The sequence below is a fragment of the Mesoplodon densirostris genome, chromosome 6, assembly GCF_025265405.1.
Source record: "Mesoplodon densirostris isolate mMesDen1 chromosome 6, mMesDen1 primary haplotype, whole genome shotgun sequence".
NCBI lineage: Eukaryota > Metazoa > Chordata > Mammalia > Artiodactyla > Ziphiidae > Mesoplodon > Mesoplodon densirostris.
Genome location: NC_082666.1, coordinates 58,378,143 through 58,400,382, shown reverse-complemented (window position 1 = coordinate 58,400,382; position 22,240 = coordinate 58,378,143). Strand labels below are relative to the sequence as shown.

The 22,240-nt window shown below is 44.6% G+C and overlaps 1 protein-coding gene across 3 annotated transcripts in view; it reads left to right on the top strand.

The window, feature by feature from the left end:
• The window catches only part of ACER2 (alkaline ceramidase 2), a 53,497-nt gene extending 33,900 nt beyond the window's left edge, over positions 1-19,597 (top strand). For all 3 annotated transcript variants that reach the window (XM_060102131.1, XM_060102130.1, XM_060102128.1), the window contains 3 exons: positions 5,114-5,251; positions 14,175-14,312; positions 17,854-19,597. In XM_060102131.1, coding sequence (XP_059958114.1) covers positions 5,114-5,251; positions 14,175-14,312; positions 17,854-18,040 — 463 coding nt within the window. In that variant the 3' untranslated portion in view covers positions 18,041-19,597. The remainder of the gene's footprint in view (positions 1-5,113; positions 5,252-14,174; positions 14,313-17,853) is intronic.
• Positions 19,598-22,240: the final 2,643 nt, after the last annotated feature.

Genomic DNA, 22,240 nt, shown 5'->3' with positions numbered 1-22,240 from the left:
AGAAAACATACTTTAAATGGATTAGCTGTACAATCTTCATCCTGGGCAGCAGGATTTGAATTAAATAGTATTATCTCTAAATAACCATTGAGCAGATAGAAGTATCCTCAAGAGGTTATTTATCAAAAAATGAGAGAGAGCAGCTGTTTACAAGTAGAAGCGAAAAGGAGGGTGTTCCTGGTCTTAGATGAAATATGTTCTCCATCGTGCTGAGACCTTCTCCAGAATAGAAACCGGAAATAGCCTAAGCCAACCTGCTGTGTTTCAGTTGTGTGTCTTGTTTCCTTGTTCAGCTTCAGGAGAATGACTGGGGGGTAATCAGAAAGTCCTGGGAGGTAGGGCAGGGGTGAGGGCAGGGGTGGAGGTAGGTGCCACTCGGGCAGGGGCACGAAGTGGCTTGGCCAGTGGGGACTTTTTGCCTCTGCCTGAGAGACACACCCCTTACCTTTTGGCCTTTTCTGTGGTCTCAGAAGGTGCCCACCAGTCACCTCCATGCTTTCCCTGAGCACACGTGCATTAGGTTGAGAGCTGAGGAACCATTTTGCTCTTAGATCTGATTGTTCAAGTCCTGGGATCTGAGTGAGAAGCTGACAAAATGGGAATAAGGGTTTTGTTTGTTTGTGGTGCTCTGGAGGCCTGGATTTGAAATTCCACTGGACAGTTTTTAATGTGTTCACAATAGAGAATCTTTTTCTTTTCTTGTCTCTTGGTGGGTGCAGGAGAGAAGAAAATGGGGCAATGCTGTAGTAATGAAAACTTACCGACTTTAGTAATGAAACACATTTTGAGGCAGGGAGGTCTGTGACCACCCGGGACTCTTCCATCACCAGCACTCTGCAGCCTGTCTCTGGTGAAGATGTGAACTCTCTGCCTTCAGTTTGGGGAGAGTCCTTTGGAGGCACTGAGCACCCTATATGTCTATATATTTGGAGACCCACCTGGGTTTGATTCCTAGCTTCCCTGCTTACAAACTGTATAACTTGTCTTGACTCTTTAACTTTCTGTTTCCTCATCTGTAGAATTAGGTGACTCATGGGTTCACCTCAGGGTTCTTGGGAGACGATCCTGCAGAGCACCCTGTCGAGTACTAAGAACATGGTCAGTGCTTCAGGTTAGCTTCCGTTATTCCCAACGGCACGTGGAAATTTCTGCCCAGCATTTCTGAGATGTGCATACCAATTGAAGGAGAGAATGAACATTGCTAATTTTAACAGGCAAAGAAAGAAAAGGTGCATGTTATAGCTCACTGTAAATAAGGATTTCAGCTCTATTTGTTGGCCTTCAATTTGCCAGTGGTGGGGAGAGCAAGAAGGCCAGAAGGCCAAACCCCTCTGTGTGGGCTTCACCACCCATGATGTGGGGACAGGTGGCAGCTCTGCAGTGGAATGGCAGGCCAGACCAAAGACTTCGGGTCAAAACCAGGAATTCTGGAGACTGGGGAGTGTGTGTTTTAACTGCCTGAACTTACACGATAGTTAACATTTGTCTCCCCTCAGTCGCGCCCCCCCTTTTTTTTTCAGTGATCTAGACTTTGCTGGAATATTTCTAAAAACCTATTAGGAGTGGTTCCAGTGTGAGATTTCTAGAGAAGAGAGGGGAGAATGTGTTGGCTAAGTGACTTTGGATCAGACAAATACGGATTTTAATAACAATCCAGTTGTTTTTTTTTTTTTTTTAAGCTCTGGTACCTCATTTTGCTCATCTGTAAAGTGGAGATAGTAAAAGTATCTACCTTGGGGTTAGAAATATACGGGAAAATCATATCAAGTGTATAATATAGTGTGTCTTACAGAGTAAAGACTCACTAAATGCTAGGAGTTTTTATGAATGGCTAATACAGGTAAGAGTTTTGAAGATAAAGATATCTAGAACAGCAGGGAAGTTATCAAAGTTCATATGTAAATAGAAGTAATTGGTGAGATTTTTTTTAAAAGGGCTGTCTTTCATCTTGCCTGGAATGTCTGAAGAATTGTCAGGATATACACTCAGCTGTTGACTGTTGTTAATAATTTGGGGCTTCCCTGGTGACGCAGTGGTTGAGAGTCCGCCTGCCGATGCAGGGGACACGAGTTTGTGCCCCGGTCCGGGAAGATCCCACATCCCACGGAGCGGCTGGGCCCGTGAGCCATGGCCGCTGAGCCTGCGCGTCCAGAGCCTGTGCTCCGCAACGGGAGAGGCCACAACAGTGAGAGGCCCGTGTACCGCAAAAAAAAAAAAAAAAAAAATTGACATTTTTGTTTTGAGAAAAAGACCTTTTGTAGGCTAATTGTATCCATTTTCTAAAGAATTTATCTTGGTTTTCATGATGTTGCATCTACAAAATGTAGGGACAGCCCTCACTTTATGATCCAGTTCATTTTTTGAATCCTGAATAGCAAGGTTGCAGGCTGAGGTTTGGCTCTCCTGCTCTCTCTCTGCCTGGATAACCTGGGGCCTCCATCTCAGACTCTCTGGGCTGTATCAGTTCCTTAGAAAATGACGGGGGTGGACCTTCCAGGACCAAATGCTGGCGTCCTGTGAGTATCAGGGGCTTGTTCTAAATAGGTTATATTTTAGTCTTAAAGGGGAGTTTAAAGCAGTGGATCTTAGCCAGGGACATTTCTATCCCATGCAGGCCATCTGGGAAGTTTAAGGACATGTTTTTGATGGCCCCAGTGATGGGAGGTTTTATCATCCATAAATTCCATTTCATTTCAGAAGAGTAAAGGGGGCATTACCAAACATTTGATATAAAAAAGGAGCTCAGGGCCTGATAGGGCTGAAAACCATTGCTTTAAAGGGTAGCTAATGATAAGAACAGTAACAGCATTATTATAACAATATTATGATGATGGTATTTGGTTGCTAGATTTTGGTTTGGGGAATACAGGAAGAAGGGGTGCTAAGGGTTCCCTGACCTTGTGTTCAGTTTGAGCCCATAATGGGCTGGAAAGTTGAAAACAGGAACAGAGGCCACAGTAAGTGTTGTTTAGAAAACACCCGATGGGGACCCCTTGCTTCCCGGATATTTCTAGCTCCCTCTGTCCCCAGGGCCTCTCTGGTGACTGTGGGGTCGGCTGGTGACCTCTGTTGACTTCTGGTTGCAGAATCGTGCATTCACACGATGTCCTCATTGGTTAAGCTGCCTTCCAGAAGTGCATTCCTCCACACCCTCTGGGGAGTGGTAGGGAGGTGTCTGCCCACGTTCCCCTTAGAGAAAGCATGTTTCGTCAAGCTTGTTGCCTTTGAACTCTTCGGCAGAACTATATAGAGCCTTTGCTGATTGCAGCACCAGCTCAGTCAGCTTTTCCCTGCATGTGATGTTATCAACAGTAATGTTATGTAAAATAACATTTCTTCTCAAACGATGGTCATGATAACAGAAATAATAGATTTTATTAGCACACACCACGTACCAGGCTCTGTGTTGAGTGCTTTAATGCTTGTAAGAACACCATGGGGCCAGTGTCTTGATTTCCATACGGAACACCTGAAGCCTGGGGAGTTTTAGTGACTTGCCAAAGACCCCAGCACTGCTAAGTGATGGAGGCAGAATGTGAACATGGTGGGTCTCATGTTGCTCTCCGCGTCCTAAGCCTGAGTCCTAAACCATTGGATACAGAGAGATGATGCAATTTGGAAGTATCTGATTATGTGTTTATGCAGTCTAAAAGGCAAAAAAGCCTTGACGTGTCACAGAACCTCAAACCCAGTAACAGAGTTACCGTGGGTCCCCAAGGGCCATCCGCATGCTTGGGGCTGGGGCCTGTCACGCTGCCGTCCTCAGGCTGAGTTGCAGACTTTTATCCGGTAGCTGAAGGATGCCGGCCAAGGCCAGGAAAAGAACACGGTTCTCCTGAGGATTTGCTGCCTGGATCCTTTCCCATATACATATATTTTCCCTCTGGTTGAAGTTCAGGGCTACAGTTCCTGTTCATTCCAGTCAGAAAGTTGGCAGCTTGATCAACGATTTCCTGTGCCTTGATGATAAGTGGTGTTCCTCTTTAAGAGATCCATTTGTATTTTGAAGGTTTCAATGCACTTTGATTTCTTTATAATGGAATTTCGTTCAGATTAGCTTCCTAACTGTGACCCTTTCCAGGGCTCTTGGCCAAAGTAAATTGTGCTAATGAGGAATAACAGAAACTTCAGGAAAATCATGCGCCCCTAAATTTCAGTCATGGATATGGCCTTTGAAATCATCTAGTCCAGACTAGACAGGAAATTTATAGATAAGGAAATGGAGTCCCAGGGAGGGAAGAAGGAGCATGTCCAGGGTCACGTCGCCACTTCTAGATCTTGCTACCGAAAACACCTTCACCTTACACTTCCTTCAGTGTAAGGATGGTATGGATTATTTTTCTAAGATTTGTCATGTCAAAAACCTAACACAAAATTCCAATGCATACTAGACTGGATTGTCAGTAAATATAGACACTAGAATTTTAGACTTTTGTGTGCTAGACACAGGGCATTTTTTTCTTTTAATCTAGGAAGTTTTATGGTTTGTAAATGGTCTCTGTTTTTCTTCTAAAGGTCATACATGTTCACCTTGTAGAACAGGGGTTGGCAGACTATGTTCTTCAGCCAGATGGGCCCCTTGCCTGTTTTTGCAAATCAAGTTTTATTGGTGCATAGCCATGCCCATTTGCTTACTTGCTGTCCACAGTGGCAGAGTTGAGTAGCTGAGGCAGAGACCCTGTGACCTGCAAAACCTAAAATATTTACTATCTGACCCTTTACAGAGAGAGTTTGCCCAATCATGCTGTAAAACATACAGAGAAAAAAACATGTTGAAAAAAACATACAGAGAAAAAAAACATGCTGAAAAAAACATACAGAGAAATGCCACTAAAAAAAATCAAGTATTTATATCTCACCCTTAGGGATTTAGGTTGATTTTAATTTTACCATTTTCATGGCTAAATATTTTGAAAATTTCTTATTGCTTCCTGAGGATAAATTCCTAGAATAACCGAGCCAGTGTGTGAGAATGGTTTTTAGGTTCCTGGTACTTAGTGCAGAATGTCTTTTGAGCTTGCAGTCCCATCAGCAGTGCCCGTACTTTGCCAGCATTCAACAAACCAACACGACCTCCTTTGCTAATGGATTTGGTTTGCTTTCACCCATGTAGGGGCAGATTCAAGGCGGTGGTCTGCGTCCTGTCTGCAGTTACAACGTGCCTGGCGTTTGTCAAGCCTGCCATCAACAACATCTCTCTGATGACCCTGGGGGTTCCTTGCACAGCGCTGCTTGTTGCCGAGCTAAGGAGGTGGGTGCAGGTCTTCCTGCCTGGTCCTGAGGCTGTCCCTGGGATAGGAGCAAACCAACTCCTGGTTCTTTTACTGCCCTTGAATGTGGAAGAGGAGTTACCCCTCACAAAGAGTAGTTCCTGACTTTTGGATTAGCATCAAGTTGCCTGGTTTGGTCCAAAATGTTAATGATCTCATTTTCAGAAAGAGGGGAGCAGTGTATGCAATGCATCCCAATGGTTCAAAGCTAGCTTAGGAGGAACATCTCAAGGACCTGGTGAGTACCTAGACCAAGCTGCCTAGAGTTAATTCTGTAGAAAGGAGAACAGATGTGCTCATGTGATAAGAATAAGGAGGAAAGCAAAGTCCTAGAGAGGCTATTGCATTTACACACAGAAGGAAAAAGAAATGAATGTCTATATACAAAGCAGCACTGCTACTTTCTCTGAGGCTTAGTTTCTTACAGTCTATCAGGTAAAGCCTTTGCTGTTGGCATAAGCATTTTCTTGTGGGAAGTTGTATGTGCAGAGTTCAGGTTGATATCCAGAAACATTTTAGTTTAGCTCTTGTGTGTTTATGACTATCTTATTCAGCCCCAATGAAAACACAACCCAACCACTGCCCTTATTGTAATACTCTTTGAAAATGCTTCTTTTTCTCTGCACTCACTTGTAGACATCCATTTTAACTCATGACTCATGGTCATGGACATAGATGCTCTTAATTGAAGTCTTATATTTGTCTACCTTAGTGAGAGTTTTTCTGTGTAATGCGTTATCAGCTTTCTCTCAGTCTTTGTTTTGAGTGGAAACGTATATATTTCCTTCCATTGCTTTGCCTCTGGGTGTTGTTTTGATTATCAGCAATACCAGGCAGGGTCAAAGGTGGTTGAAGAGGTATTTAAACTTGCTGGCTGGCAATGGACAGACTCTGTCCTGTCTTGTCTTGTCGGCTTTGAGTAGCCTTCACGGACCTGGGAAGTAAGAGACCCATTTCAGAACACTAACAGATCTTAAAGCTCTTTGGAAAACAATTATTGGGTTGGCCAAAAGTTTCATTCGGTTTTTTTCCATAAGATGGCTCTAGTAGTACTTAGTTGTCTTTAACTTCATTCAAAACAATTTTGTTAGATTGTATGTGACAGCTGTCATATTAGCGTGCACTTAAAAAAACCACTTATCGGGACTTCTCTGGTGGTGCAGTGGTTAAGAATCCGCCTGCCAACGCAGGGGACGTGGGTTTGAGCCCTGGTCCGGGAAGATCCCACATGCTGCGGAACAACTAAGCCCATGTGCCACAACTACTGAGGCTGTGTGCCACAACTACTGAGCCTGCGCTCTAGAGCCCACGAGCCACAACTACTGAAGCCCGCACGCCTAGAGCCCGTGCTCTGCAACAAGAGAAGCCACCGTAATGAGAAATCCGCGCACCGCAACGAAGAGTAGTCCCTGCACGCCGCAACTAGAGAAAGCCCATGCCCAGCAGCCAAGACCCAACGCAGCCAAAAATAAATTTTAAAAAAGACATTAAAATTGGTGAATTTTTGTAGCCATTTTAATATTGAAGATGGAAGAAAAAAAGCAACATTTTTGGCTTACTATGCTTTATTATTTCAAGAAAGGTAAAAATGCAACCAAAATGCAAAAAAAGATTTGTGCAGTGTATGGAGAAGGTGCTGTGACTGATCGAACATGTCAAAAGGGTTTGTGAAGTTTCGTTCTGGAGATATCTCACTGGATGATGCTCCCCATTCGGGTACACCAGGTGAAGTTGATAGTGATCAAATCGAGACGTTAATTGGGAACAGTCAACGTTATACCATGAGGGAGATAGCCAACATACTCAAAATATCCAAATCAAGCCTTGAAAATCATTTGTACCAGCTTGGTTATGTTCATGGCTTTGATGTTTGTGTTGCATGTAAGTTAAGCGAGAAAAACCTTCTTTACTGTATTTCTGCATGCGATTCTCTGCTTAAACGTAATGAAAACCTTCCATTTTTAAAACAAATTGTGACGGGCAATGAACAGTGGATGCTGTACAATAATGTGGAATGGAAGAGATCGTGGGGCAAGCGAAATGAACCACGACCAACCACACCTTCATCCAAAGAAGGTGATGTTGTGTATATGGTGGGATTGGAAGGGAGTCCCGTATTATGAGCTCCTTCTGGAAAACCAAACGATTAATTCCAACAGATACTGCTCCCAGTTAGACCAACTGAAAGCAGCACTCGGCGAAAAGCATCCAGAATTAGTCAACAGAAAACGCATAATCTTCCATCAGGATAACGCAAGACTGCATGTTTCTTTGATGACCAGTTAAAAACTGTTACAGCTTGGCTGGGAAGTTCTGATTCATCCATCATATTCACCAGACATTGCACCTTCGGATTTCCATTTATTTCGGTCTTCACAAAATTCTCCTAACAGAAGAAATTTCAATTCCCTGGAAGACTGTAAAAGGCATCTGGAACAGTTCTTTGCTCAAAAAGATAAAAAGTTTTGTCTGAGTAATATTCCATTGTATATATGTGCCACATCATCTTTATCCACTCCTCTGTCGATGGACACTTAAGTTGCTTCCATGTCCTGGCTACTGTAAATAGAGCTGCAGTGAACATTGTGGTACATGACTCTTTTTCAATTATGGTTTTTTCAGGGTATATGCCCAGTAGTGGGATTGCTGGGTCACATGGTAGTTCTATTTTTAGTTTTTTTTTTTTTTTCCGGTACGCGGGCCTCTCACTGTTGTGGCCTCTCCTGTTGTGGAGCACAGGCTCCGGATGCGCAGCCTCAGCGGCCATGGCTCACGGGCCTAGCCGCTCTGCGGCATGTGGGATCTTCCCGGATCGGGCCACGAACCCGTGTCCCCTGCATCGGCAGGCGGACTCTCAACCACTGCGCCACCAGGGAAGCCCTATTTTTAGTTTTTTAAGGAACCTCCATACTGTTCTCCATAGTGGCTGTATCAATTTACATTCCCACCAAGAGTGCAAGAGGGTTCCCTTTTCTCCACACCCTCTCCAGCATTTATTGTTTGTAGACTTTTTGATGATGACCATTCTGACTGCTGTCAGGTGATACCTCATTGTAGTTCTGATTTGCATTTTTTTGATAATTAGTGATGTTGAGCATCTTTTCATGTGCTTTTTGGCCATCTGTATGTTTTCTTTGAAGAAATGTCTACTTAGATTTCTGTTTATTTGGGTCTTTACAAAATTCTCTTACTGGAAAAAATTTCAGTTTCCTGGAAGACTGTAAAGTCACCTGGAACAGGTGCTCAAAAAGATAAAACATTTTGCAAAAGTGGAATTATGAAGTTGCCTGAAAAATGGCAGAAGGTAGTGGAACAAAAGGGTGAATATGTTCAATAAAGTTCTTGGTGAAAACGAAAAATGTGACTTTTATTTTTACTTAAAAGCTGAAGGCGCTTTTTGGCCAACCCAATAAATTGCCGATAAAGACATCTGAATGGATTTGTAACAGTCCAGTGATGCTGCCTGCTATTAGGCCTGAAGTCAATAGAATGTTCTGCACTTAGCTTTGTTTCTTGAGAATTCATTGCAATCTAGTTGTCATTTTAACTTCTGAGTCTAATCATCTGTTTTAGTCTATAATTTTGTTAAAAAGTAGCTAAGGAAAGGGAAACTTTTAAATTCATATTACCTAAACAAGAGCAAATGAAAGACAAGTGGTTAGGGCAGATGATTTTAAGGTTTAAATTTTGCTTCACAACTGTGATCTTTAAGCAGGGAAACATATCTTTCTTTAATATTCCAACCTTTGAAAGTAACTACAGAGGAAATAATTTCTGTTCCATACTTAAAATCTTGGCCCCTAAAAAGCTAGTCATCACTACTGCTAATTGGTCTTCATCACGACATTAGCAAATTGCCGCATCATGGGAAGTATCCCCCCTTCCACCTAGGGTCAGCCTTTCTACCCCTTGATAATCCCCCTTCTCCTATGCGTAGTTCACCCCTGTAACTTGTCTACTGTGTCATCCCTCCCTCTCCAAAGGATCCATCCCATTAGCCTGCAGCCGTGTTTGAGTCTCCCCCATCTTCTCTAACACCCAAACCTGGACTCAATCACATCTGTCTCCAGCCGTCACGCTTTCTCTCTCCTGTCTGTTGCAGCCACACTTATTTAAAAGTTGTCTCCAGGGGATTCCCTGGACGGTCCAGTGGTTAGGACTCGGAGATTTCACGGCTGTGGCCTTCACGGCTGTGGCCCGGGTTCAATCCCTGGTCGAGGAACTAAGATCCTTGTAAGCCATGTGGCGTGGCCACACACACACGCACACACACACACACACACACACACACACACACACACACACGTTGTCTCCATCCATCACCTCTCATTTAGTCTTCAAGCCACTCCAGTCTGGCTCTGTCCCCACTTCAATACCCAAACCCTCTTGGTTGTTCATCCAATGGTCATTTTTCTGTCCTCCTGAATCCCAGCTCTCTGCACAATTCACCCCCTCGTCCTTGGAACATTCTTTCCCGTGATTCCTATGACACCATGCCCTCCTGAGTTTCTACCAACTCTGCGGCAGGTCCTCTTAAGCCCCTCATGTAAGCTCCTTCTTTTCTATGCACCTGTCCATGCAGGGACCCCATAAGGTACACCCTCACCTCTCTGCTTTTCTCCCACTATACTTCCCCCTACAACCTCTCACCTACTCCATGGCTTTAATTCCTGTACGTATGCAAATGGCTCTAACCCAGTCCTTCCTTCTACTCCACCACTGTGTACCTAGCTGCCTGCCTGACCTCTCCAACTCCACATGTCACAGGCATCTCAAATCCAACTCATCCAAACCCAGATTCCTGATCTCCCTTTCCAGTTCTGGCTCTCTTAGTATTTCCAGCCTCAGAAAATTAGAGCACCATTTACCCATTTGCTCAAGCCAGAAGTCTGGCTTCCTCTTCCTTCCCCAGTCATCTCATCTGATCACCATTATTTTTCTATTGGTTGGCATCACAATTAGGTTGAAGTTCAAAATCCCCCACATGGTCCCTGCCTGTGGATCTCTCCCCCACAAAGCTCCCCTTACATTTTGTCCTCCAGCCATTCTGACCTTCCGTGTCCCCAGGGGGGCCTGGCTCCTCCCGGCTCCAGGTCTGGGTTCACGCTGTCCCTTCTTTCTGACCCTCTTGCTTGGTTCACTTCTGCTCATCCTTCAGGTTTTGGCTCAACCATTTATATGCTCTCATAGCACCCCAAACTTCTCCTTTATGGCCCCCATCTTGGTTGTAATTAAAAAAGTATTCGTGCTGTTGTTTTGCTCAATGTCTGTCTCCTCTGCTTGACGTAACTCCACGTGGGCAGGGACGAGGACCCCGTACACTGCTGTGTCACACTTTCCACTCAGGTCCCGGAGAGGAAAGAGAAGATGCTTGTTGGCCTGCTTTGATAACATCCCCAGCAAGAAGATGCCCCGTCGCTCTTGTCATGTCCTTCCAGAGTGTTCCCTGCTTGTCATCAGCAATGATGTGTCATGTCTCAGCTAAATGTTCCTCATCCCACCTCCCTCTGCTGAGAACAGATAGGGGAGGGGCTGTTTTTTAGCTTTCCATTTCTCATTAGCCTCATTCCGAGAGCTTGTTTCTAGTCTTTTCATAGGTTCATTGTCCTTATTAAACCTTCTCTCAGACCAGGAGGAAACAAAATTTTCTTATGCCTGGGGGTCATGGCCTGACATTGACTGACATTTGTCTTGTCACATCACCAAGTGACTCAGCTGTGTTGAGGATATTTTGAAATAGACTTTTTCTGATTATAGGAGTGAATTTATTGTTAAGGAAAACTTTGAGAGCACAACAAAGGGTCAAGAAGAGAAGAAACGACAGCCATCCTCTCAGTTTTTCTATCCTAAAATAGGGTCCTGATATATATGTGTGTATATATATGACTTGTGTCCTGCTTTTAACCTCACATTGACATTGTGATAAAAGCCCTGAAAAGTGGGGATAAAACCTGATGAAGTGCAGGTTTGGACAAGCCTCAAGTTCACATAGCCCTTGTTAGTGGTGTACAGCAGGACCTGTGTCTCCAGAAGCAGAGAAAGGGTCAGTACCAGGTGCCCTGAGTCCCTGCCTCTGCAGGACTTTGCTTTCCCTCCCTGCTTCACAAGTGTCTGCCCCGCCCCACCTCTTCCGTGACCACCTGCCTTTCAGCCTCTCTTGCCACCTACGCTGCATCTGCAGCTCACTGTGCTGGTGTGGCCCTTAAACCAGATTTCCTAGGTTTAGTTAAATTGAGCTTACATAGCTCCTGTTATACCAGGCTAACTGTCTACATATTTGTTGATGCTTGTTTTTGTTAGTTTTCATTTTACCTTTTAACATGGCAAGAGGCCTGTTTATTATTATTTTTTTGAATAAATTTTTATTTTATTTTTGGCTGCGTTGGGTCTTCGTTGCTGCATGCGGGCTTTTCTCTGGTTGCCACGAGCGGGGGCTACTCTTCGCTGTGGTGCGCGGGCTTCTCATTGTGGTGGCTTCTCTTGCTGCAGAGCACGGGCTCTAGGCATGCGGGCTTCAGTAGTTATGGCACATGGGCCCAGTAGTTGTGGCTCATGGGCCCTCGAGCGCAGGCTCAGTAGTTGTGGCACACGAGCTTAGTTGCTCTGCGGCATGTGGGATCTTCCCGGACCCGGGCTCGAACCCATGTCTCCTGCATTGGCAGGCAGATTCTTAACCACTGCGCCACCAGGGAAGCCCAGGCCTGCTTATTTTGCCTTGTACAGTGCCTGGTGTGGATTCTGAGAATTTGGTACCCAATCAATATTGTTACTGTTTTTTTTTTTTTTTTTTAAATCTAAAAAAGTGTTCTGATCAGATCACTAGGAGGCAGTTAAAATAAAGAAGTGAAGGACAGTTTTATCTGTTCATGGAGCAAGCCTTATTTTTAAGTGCCTATTCTGGACCAGGCACTGTTGCTAGATGCTGGATATACATTAGTAAAAGAGTAGGCCTAGTTCCTGCTCTCATTGGTCTTACAGTCTAGGCGGATACTAGGTATTAACAAACACTTAAACAAATACACAGTCTCAGCTTGTGATGCATGTTATGAGGGAAGATGGCAGGGCCCCAGGAGAGAATGTGATGGGGGAGTTCGATGGTACTTGGGCTGTCAGAGAAAGTCTATTTGAGAAAGTGCCCTTGAAGCTGATACCTGCAGGAGTGGAGAAGAATGGGCGGAGTGAGGGGACAGGGCTGTGGGAGAGGGGCCGCGGGTCCAAGGGTGAGCCGTTCAGAGGAGGGTGTGCTGAAGAGAAGAGGGAAAATGGAAATTGTTCATCTCTGTTTTCGTCACTAAACTGGAAAGTAGTCACTACTTATGTCATGGGGCTCTATTAATTCTTTCAAAAATTGTTTCAAGTGGTGCATTTAGCCCTCCTACCGACAGGGTTTCTCAGTTTGTTTTTTGAGCGGGTCTCTCTGAGCCTGCTGTCCATCCCATTTTTTCACTGATGCTTTTACTCATGTTTCTATCAGGCAGCTGGGAAAGGTACCAGCAAGTCAGGCTTTTGACACCGTCTACTCGTTCAACAAATACGAACCAATAAATATGAGCCCTTCTTGGGTGCAGATATTACGTTAGATGCTGACCCCTGAGAGTGAGCAAGCTTGACTGACTGGGGAGCAGTCCTTTAAGGGAAAGAGACCCTGAGGGAGGGTTCGAAGGACCCTCAGGCACCAACTGCCTCTGGGCATTTCTCCCTAGGAATAGAAGTCACCCACTTTGTGAGCCATTTGGTGACAAGGAAAGAAAACGGCAGCTGAAATTTCCTTTGAGCTGCTGGGATTTGTTTCAGAAATGCTTTTGTTCCAGTGTGCGTTCAGGAGTACTGTGAGTCTCCTGTGTGCCTGGCACTGTCCCAGGGGCTGGAGATGCAGCAGTGAGCAGCTTACCTGCTGGTAGGAGATAGGTCTTAAATGTATAAGGAAAACACAGAAGATGTCAGCGGGGCTGTAATCACTACAGAGAGAACTAGAGGAGGGAAGAAGGTGATAGCGAGGGTCACTTAGTGGGTAGAAACAGGTGGTGCGATGGTTAGAAACAGTGCTCAGCAGAGGGCTCACTGAGTGACATCTGAGCAAAGACCTGGAGGTGGCGAGCCGCGTGTGTATCTGGGAACAGCATTCCAGGTGGCAGGAACGGCAAGTGCTAAGGCCTGGAGGAATGCGCCCAGGATTTTGGAGGAATGGCAGAGATCCCTGGTGGGTTTGATGAGCAGAGGCAGTGAGGGGCAGAGTATGGAGGACGGGGGTGGAGCACAGAGGAGAAGCCAGCACACTGGGGCCTTGTGGCCTCCGTGAGCACTTTGGCTTGCCCTCTGGGAGAAGACACAGTCGGAGGCTTTTGGGCAGGGCGTTGAGAGGTGACTGTAGGAGCGGGGGTGGATGGAGGCAGTGGCTGTAACACAGGCAGGAGATGATGGTGGCTTGGACCCAGGTGGACGTGATGGGAAGAGGTCAGATTTTGGATATATATTGAGGGGCTGATGGATTGAATGTGGGGTGTGTGAGAAAGAGAACAAGGACTCCAAAATTCTTGGCCTGAGGTCCTGAAAGCACAGAGTGACCTCTTCCTGAGAGGGCTGGGCATTGGGCAGAAGGAAGGATTTAGGAGTACGTTGTGGACGTGTGAACTTTATATCAACACTGGACATTGGGTGGACATGTCAAGAATGTGACATGTGGTTTGTTAAGTCTGGAGTCAAGGAGAGGCCTCGGTGAGGAGTGTGGCTTTATGAGCCATCAGGGTACATACGGTGTTTACATCCGTGAGCACGTGTGACAGGGCGTTGGGTGGGAACCCCAGTGCCAAGGGGCCAGGGAGGCAAGAGGAAGCAGAGAAGAAGTGGCCAGCAAGGTAACAGGAGCCAGGACTGACGCGAGCTGTTCTCTACATCCCCGGGCAGGTGTGACAACGTGCGTGTTTTTAAGCTGGGCCTCTTCTCGGGCCTCTGGTGGACCCTCGCCCTCTTCTGCTGGATCAGTGACCGGGCCTTCTGTGAGCTGCTGTCGTCCTTCCACTTTCCCTACCTGCACTGCGTGTGGTGAGCCCCGCTCGTGGTGGGGTGGGTGGTCACCAGGCAGGGCCTACACTCGCTGTCACTCCGTTCTCCCTGCAGGGGGCACAAGTGTACACAGGGGACAGAGCTGAGTCTGGGTGCCTCCTCTCCTCAAGTAGACTGTCAGACGTTTCAGAAGCGATAGAAAAAGCAGAAACAGCTCCAGGGAGCAGGCTTAGCCGGAACAAACAGACCTAATTGTCTGTGCTTCGTGTCTGTGGTCTCTCACCTCTAGCTCCATTATTAAAGCAGAAAGGAGCTTGGAACTTGAATCCGTAACCTGAGCTCTAGCTAGATCTCCAGGGTGGGGGAAGGTGGCGAAGGCGGCGAAGGCGTGGGACAGATGTGATATGAGGATAGGATGGTCCTGAATAGGAACCAAGCACGCCTTTTGAGCCTGAGTGACCAGCCTAGGCCTCACAGGTCACCTGGGGACAGTCTCACCCATTCATTTGACAAGTAGAGACAGAAGCCCAGAGAAGTAAAGTGAATTGTTCAGGATCACCCACCTGGTGACATCAAACCAGTCTAGGAACTCAGTAATGGGGAATTGGAGCATCTCTAGTTTAGAAGGCTCAGGATACACTGTTAAGAAAAAGAAAGCTACAAAACAGTGCGGAGAATCCTGTACTCAGAAAGCTGAGGAGGAAATCCAGTGGTTTTCTTCCTGGGAATAATCAAATGCACAGATCTTAACTGTGTAGTCTGGTAAATTTTGATAAATGTATCCACCTGTGTAAATAGGATCTCACTGAAGATACAGTACGTTTTTAATTGATCCAAGTTCCCTTATCACACAGTGATTTAAGTAAAATTCAAAAAGTAGACTGTGATAACTTGGATTCCAACTTAATTTGTTTCTAAATTTGGTGTACTTTCTGAGGTGGTTTTTTTTTTTTCCCTAAAGTTGAACCATTTTCTGAGACTTCCCCTGTGGTCCAGTGGTTAAGACTCTGTGCGTCCACTGCAGGGGGCGCAGGTTTGATCCCTGGTCGGGGAACTAAGATCGCACATGCTGTGTGGTGTGGCCTCAAAATAAAAACAAAAACAAAGTTGAACCATTTTTTCATCCCAGTTGTAAAGTGACATATTTATTTATTATAACAAATTTAAACTATAGGTAAGTATAGAAAGAGAGACTTTCATAATTCTGTCCACCAAAGAGAGAGAACAATTGTTAACAGCCTGAAGTGTATCCTTCCAGGGGCTTTATATACATAGTTCTCTAATTCTACTTTTAAAAACAAAAATAACATCATTCTATACATGATGCATACTGGTCCTTCTTTTGTTGTTTAAACTAAATACTAGATCATAGACAGCTTTCCTTACCAGTGCGTTTATATTATCTTCAACAGTTTTTGTGTCCAGTTAATACCGCACAATATGGATGCTTTATAATTCATTTAACCAACCTCTCTATTAATGGATATTTAGGTTATTTCTAACTTTCCGCTTTTACAAATAATTGGTAGTGAACATCTGTATTTGTTCATATGCCTGAATTGTGTCCTTAGGTTAAATTATAATATGTTGCCAAATCCAGAGATATTATATCAACTAACACTTTTTACTAAAATCTGTAAGATAGTAAAAGTGTATCTGTAAGATACACTTTCACATATACTGGATATTAGTAACTTTAAAAAAAATCTTTGTTAACCTGAAAAGATTTTATTTTTATTTTCATGTCTTTTAAAAAAATTAGTATTTTGTTGGGCATGTTTTCAAATGTAAAATTACTATATCTTTCCTCTTTTGAAATGTGCCTTTTAAGTTTCTTTATCATCCCTGTGGAGTGTTTCCATTTTTAAAAGTTTATATCCAGCACCTAGCGCCTGACACATAGGAGACAGTCATTACTCTTTACTACCTATATGCCATTTATTGGGCACACTTGCAACATTTTCAAAAGTACAAAGAATAATACATGGAGCCCCCAGCTAGGCAACACATAGCTTCAGTAGTATCTACATGAGGCCAATCTCATTCATGCCACCTTCACCCACTACCCACCCACACCCAGATTATTTAAAGCAAATCTCAGACACCCTATGAGATGATTAGTCTTTAGGTTCTTTGTAAGATAGGGACTTTAATTCTTTGTCATATGGTGCAAATATTTACCCCCAGTTTCCCATTTATCTTTCAGTACGTTAATGATATTTTGTGCCATACTGGTTTAAAATTTTCATGTTCTCACATCTGTCAGTCTTTTCCTTTAGGTTTTTTTTTTTTCTCTCCCTTCTGTATGCATTACAGTGTGACTGTGACATCCCTTAAATGACACTGTTCCCAACTAAGCAAACTGGTAGTACTCTTACAGCCATCTTTATTCCATGTGTTTTTAAATGTAGAGACGTGCATTACATGTGGCTCTCACAGCCATTCCCTTTAGGGTTTCTGAACTTTGTGTCATTCTAAGAAAGGCCTCCCCCACCAAAGTTTATTAAAAATATTTTCTTTAAATATGTCTTTAAATGTATTTTCAATCTTTAATTCATCTGGAGTTAAGTTTCAGTATAAGGTACAAAAGTAGGATTACATGCCTTTAAATGGTCCCTTGCATGATAAAGATCAATATGAAAACTTTTTACAGGCACAGTGAATTTAATAATAGTAATAAAAAAGGGTTCCCTGGGCTTCCCTGGGCTTCCCTGGTGGCGCAGTGGTTGACAGTCCGCCTGCCAATGTAGAGGACACGGGTTCGTGCCCCGGTCCGGGAGGATCCCACATGCCGCGGAGCGGCTGGGCCCGTGAGCCATGGCCGCTGAGCCTGCGCGTCCGGAGCCTGTGCTCCGCAACGGGAGAGGCCACAACAGTGAGAGGCCCGCGTACCGCAAAAAAAAAAAAAAAAAAAAAAAAAAAAAAAAAAAAGAGTTCCCTTACTAAAGTGCAAAAGCAGATGAATCAGTATAAAATTATTCCTAATGAAGGGTGTCAGATATGTACAGCTGATTATTAAAGCTAGAAGGGTGGGGGGACTAGTTCCACGTGCTCATCGGTTATTTCCTTAGGGCCTCTGTTTTATTTATTTTGTTTTTTTAGTTTAATTCATTAATTCATTAATCAATTTATTTACATGTCAATCCCAGCTCCCAATCTATCCTTCCCCCGCTTCTTCCTCCGTGGGAACCAAAAGTTCCGTTCTCTAAGTCTGTGAGTCTGTTTCTGTTTTGTGAATAAGTTCTTTTTGTTTGTTTGTTTAAGATTCTGCATATAAGCGGTATCCTCGGGCCTCAGTCTTCTCGGTTGAGCCCCAAAGGCATTTGCAGGTTTTTCCTGTTACCAAGCTGGAATGTTTTAGAACATTCCAAAAGAGGCTTTGTTGGCTCAGGAGTTACCATTCTTCTGCTATTCCAGGGATTGTTGGGCAACCTCACCCCTTCTTAATTAAAGGAGGCCCCTGCCTGTCTTTGCATCCAGGAGAGACAGGTTAGCGGGAGGGAGGAACGGGCTAAACCCGAGCACAGTCTTACCTGCGTCAGGTTCTCTCAGTTCTCATGCCGCCACGTCTCCACCGCAGGCACATCCTCATCTGCCTGGCCGCCTACCTGGGCTGCGTGTGCTTCGCCTACTTTGATGCTGCCTCCGAGATACCCGAGCAAGGCCCCGTCATCAAGTTTTGGCCCAGCGAGAGATGGGCCTTCATCGGCGTCCCCTACGTGTCCCTTCTGTGCGCCAACAAGAAATCACCAGTCAAGATCACGTGATGGCATGGCAGTGGCTGGCCTCTCTGCTTATTTTCCCTCTCGCACCTAAACTTCATCTGCCAGCAGAGACAGCCAGGGGGATTCGCAGAATCGGGAGTGGGGTCTGTCTTTTAAAAATTCGGCGCCCTTGGGTTCTAACTAGTGTGTCTGTGGGCCGCCAGGACTCCACGGTGCCTGGGGAGCAGCGGGTGTCTTCCCCTTTCCCAAAGATGGGAAGTGGAGGGCCGAGGGGCACTAGGTGTGTCTTTTCAGTGTCACCTCCAGCTACAGTGCTCATTGGGCTGCGTCCTTTATGGTCATGGCAGAGCCGTCCTGTGGGGGACCCAGCGCTGCACACACCTCGCTTCCTGGAGAGAGTTTGCTCTGGATCCCCCCGTTCCCATGTGCTCTCGGAGCGGACCCTCCCTTGACAGACAAATCCTGCGCCATACAAGACCCTCTGACTGTATGGTGGAAGAGGCCAGAGATTTTCATTTGGGGAAACTGTCCTGAAACGAAAGCAAACGGAACACACACAGGGCTTGTGGCTAAGGAGGCTGGTTTCCCCCCTTGCATCTCTCCATAACCCAGGGTTTACATACATGTGTGCGTCCTTTTCCTGCTACCTCTTCTGAGAGATGGGGCCTTGACTTTAGATCAGGGTGAAGCTAACAAGAAAAGCCCTCTATGCCAAAAACGACACTCCGCTTTAAGCCATTCTTGAAGATAAGCACAATTTTTAAATGCTGACACGGTCCCCGCCCAGTACCCTCAAACACACAAAGAGAAGACTAGCTACGGTGTGAGTGGTGTGAGCGTTCCATACAGAGACCCACCCCTTTACTGCTTGACCTCTGTGACATTGCCAACGGCCTGTGACAATCGTGGTAGGGGTCCTGGTTCAAACTTTGGAGCAAACATGAAGTTTTAGAAGTTGTTCTCATTGGAAGCCTCCTGTATGCTGTCCTATTCTGGAAATTATCCTCAAGAATCTTGCCGCTTCGTTCTTTGGTATTTACTGTGGGAATTACACTCCATATCCTCACAGTATGAGGTGCTTCCTGTGGTTTCTCCGTGCTGGCGTTTGACCACGTGCTTTTCTTAAGTGCTGGCCTTAACTACACACTGGCTGCTTTGGGTGCAGCAGGGCAAAGCTCTTGCCTTCTGAGTTCTCACCTAAAGTGACACTGGCTGCAACTCCTGTCCTCTGGGCTGAATGGGAGACTCCGCATATGTCTTCAAGGTGCGAGGTGGGAATTCGTGACCTCAGGGGTACTCATTTTAACTCAGGCATCTCTTGCTTTGCAACATTCCATCACGGGAGAGGGCAGAACAGATGTGTCCTTCTTGTGTGGATGGGAATCATGTCACTGTCCTAAGTATGTAAGAGTCAGGCAGTAGCAGTTTTTGGCTTGTCCGGGAACTCTTACTCTGGTTAAAATTTGCACAGAATTGCAGGTGAAAAGTCCAAGAAGCAACTGAATTTAGACTTTAGAAATGAGTGACTTTATTCTACTTCTGTGGTTTTTAAATTATTTTAGCAGCAGAGCCCTGTTTGCAATAAGAAATCTTTATGGAGACCTAATGTGTGAAATAATTTGTATTTTATTAGCTTAAGTTTATTTTGAGGTTAAACTTATAGCACTTCGTGAATAATATAAAAGGCAGTGAAAATGGAAATTAACAAATTGGTGGTTTCCAAGGTAGAAAAATTTGGTATTGAATGAGTGTACATGTTGCTTTATTATAGCTTAAAAAACGGTATTTGAATTAAATACTCGTGGCATCTTTAATGTACCGATATGAGACCTAGGTGGCTTGTGGAACAGAATTGGAAAAACTGCTCTTAAGTCCTTTGGGTTTCAAGTCTAGAATTTTCTTTAAAGGGAAATGTCAGACCATCCAGATTGACCCACCAGGCACGGATTCTCGTCTCATCCATCCTGCAATATAAGAATGCTCCAAGTAGGGAGTTTGTTGTATGTTAAGCCCAGCTCCTTTAGTGGGAAAAAGTAAATAAGGAGAAGCGGAGAGTGTAGGAAATGTTTTGTGTGTGTGTGAGGTTTAATTTCTGTCTCCTCAGTGATGGGAGCATTGTCCCAACCGTTAAGGAGGGACCGGTTCTCCCTATGAAATGAAGGGTGTGTTCCGTGGGAAACACCACCTCCAGCCCCCAAGGCTTTGACATTGCCCTTCTGGAAGGTTCTGAGTGACCTTTGGAAATAGGGATACAATGTGACACTGCTGGAAGTAAGGAAGTAAGTACACTAACTCACAGGACTATTTCTCTGCTTTTCCTACAAGACAAATGACTAAGTTTCGGAGAGAATGCTTTTGTTACGAAAAACAGAATGCCCTTCTAGAGATTGGTTTTAATGAGATGAATTGAAGGCTGAGAAAAAAGTGTGGAATGGGGTATATTTGAGGAAGACAAGACTTTGCTTTTGAACAGAAATCACTACGCTTGCCAGCGTGGGATGGTAAATCAAGAGAGTAGGAATAGGGCTTCCCTGGTGGCGCAGTGGTTAAGAATCCGCCTGCCAATGCAGGGGACACGGGTTCGAGCCCTGGTGCAGGAAGATCCCACATGCTGCGGAGCAACTAAGCCCGTGCGCCACAACTACTGAGCCTGTGTGCCACAACTACTGAAGCCCGTGCGCCTAGAGCCCATGCTATGCAACAAGAGAAGCCACCGCAATGAGAAACCTGCACACTGCAACGAAGAGTAGCCCCGGCTCGCTGCAACTAGAGAAAGCCCACGTGCAGCAACGAAGACCCAATGCCGCCAAAAATAAATAAATAAATAAAATAAAATTTAAAAAAGAGTAGGAATATACCAATCTTATTTTAAGTTAGGTTTATGGCATCATGCATATTTATATTTACATGTGTATTCATAATGCTCATAGCACTACATGCATTTTAAAGAAAATGGAGATTTTTTTTTTTTTTTTTTTTGCGGTATGCGGGCCTCTCACTGTTGTGACCTCCCCCGTCGCGGAGCACAGGCTCCGGACGCGCAGGCTCTGGACGCGCAGGCTCAGCGGCCATGGCTCACGGGCCCAGCCGCTCCGCGGCATATGGGATCCTCCCAGACCGGGGCACGAACCCGTATCCCCTGCATCGGCAGGCGGACTCTCAACCACTTGCGCCACCAGGGAGGCCCAAGAAAATGGAGATATTAAGAAAAGTTGATGGAGAAGAAAAAAAGTGTGTACTTCTATAGCTCAAGGACAACCATTGTTAATATATTTTGATATATTTCCTTCTTGTCTTTTTTTTCCTAATATAGTTGTCAATTGATGTCTTTTAGAGCTGACAGTTGATATTGTACCTTGAATGGAATATAAATGCCAGTTGTATATTTTTCCTGAAGAGCAGGTTTTGGGATATACGAGAGTTAGCTATGCTCTTGAGTGTTCATCACTGGATTCTAAGACTTACTACTGAGCCTTCCCTTTTAATCGAGCCTCACATGAATGGGCCCTAAGAAATAATGAACTGAATTCTGCTTTTTGATATACTTCTGCACTTAGATGGACAAGTCATAGAAAATAGCTGTTAAATATATGGTTCTACAGGTTTTGATGTTTTCAGATTTTTAAAAAGTGCATAGCTTATTTCATTAATTGATGTGCAATCAAGAATCCTTTTTTCCCCCCCTGATAATTCAGGGAAGTGGAGATTTGACATTTAGGAGTTAGGTCACGGCAGTTACTCAGCATGGCTATTAGATATTTGTTCTGGTTAGAATTTGCCTAAGAGAGATACCCAGCAGGAACTGGATTTAGAATATTAAAAAACATTAATTTACCAAGTGATCATTTAAGTTAATGATTCTTGTTTTATAGTGTTTGATGATTTTTAGAAAATATTTTCTCCCCTTTATTATTATAATGTAAAAACAAGCACTTCGGTGAATATATTGCAGGTATTTGGGGATAAGATATCTACATCTATTTGGTAATAGGCTACCTTTTGGGGCAACTCTGTGCCTGTCCTTCTGAAGAGTGCCTATAAAACATGAATTGTGGATCAAAGTTGTTCTGTTGGGGGACTAACCTTGATGGGCATCAAGCACAGGCTTTGTAAAAAGACCATCACGTATTTATTGGATTTCTCAGGTGTGTAAAAACTTCTTACTAGTTCATTATGCTTACATGAGCTGGTGACATACCGAAGGCTCCAAAACTGGGATGTGATCCTTCCCTGGCTCTTTAT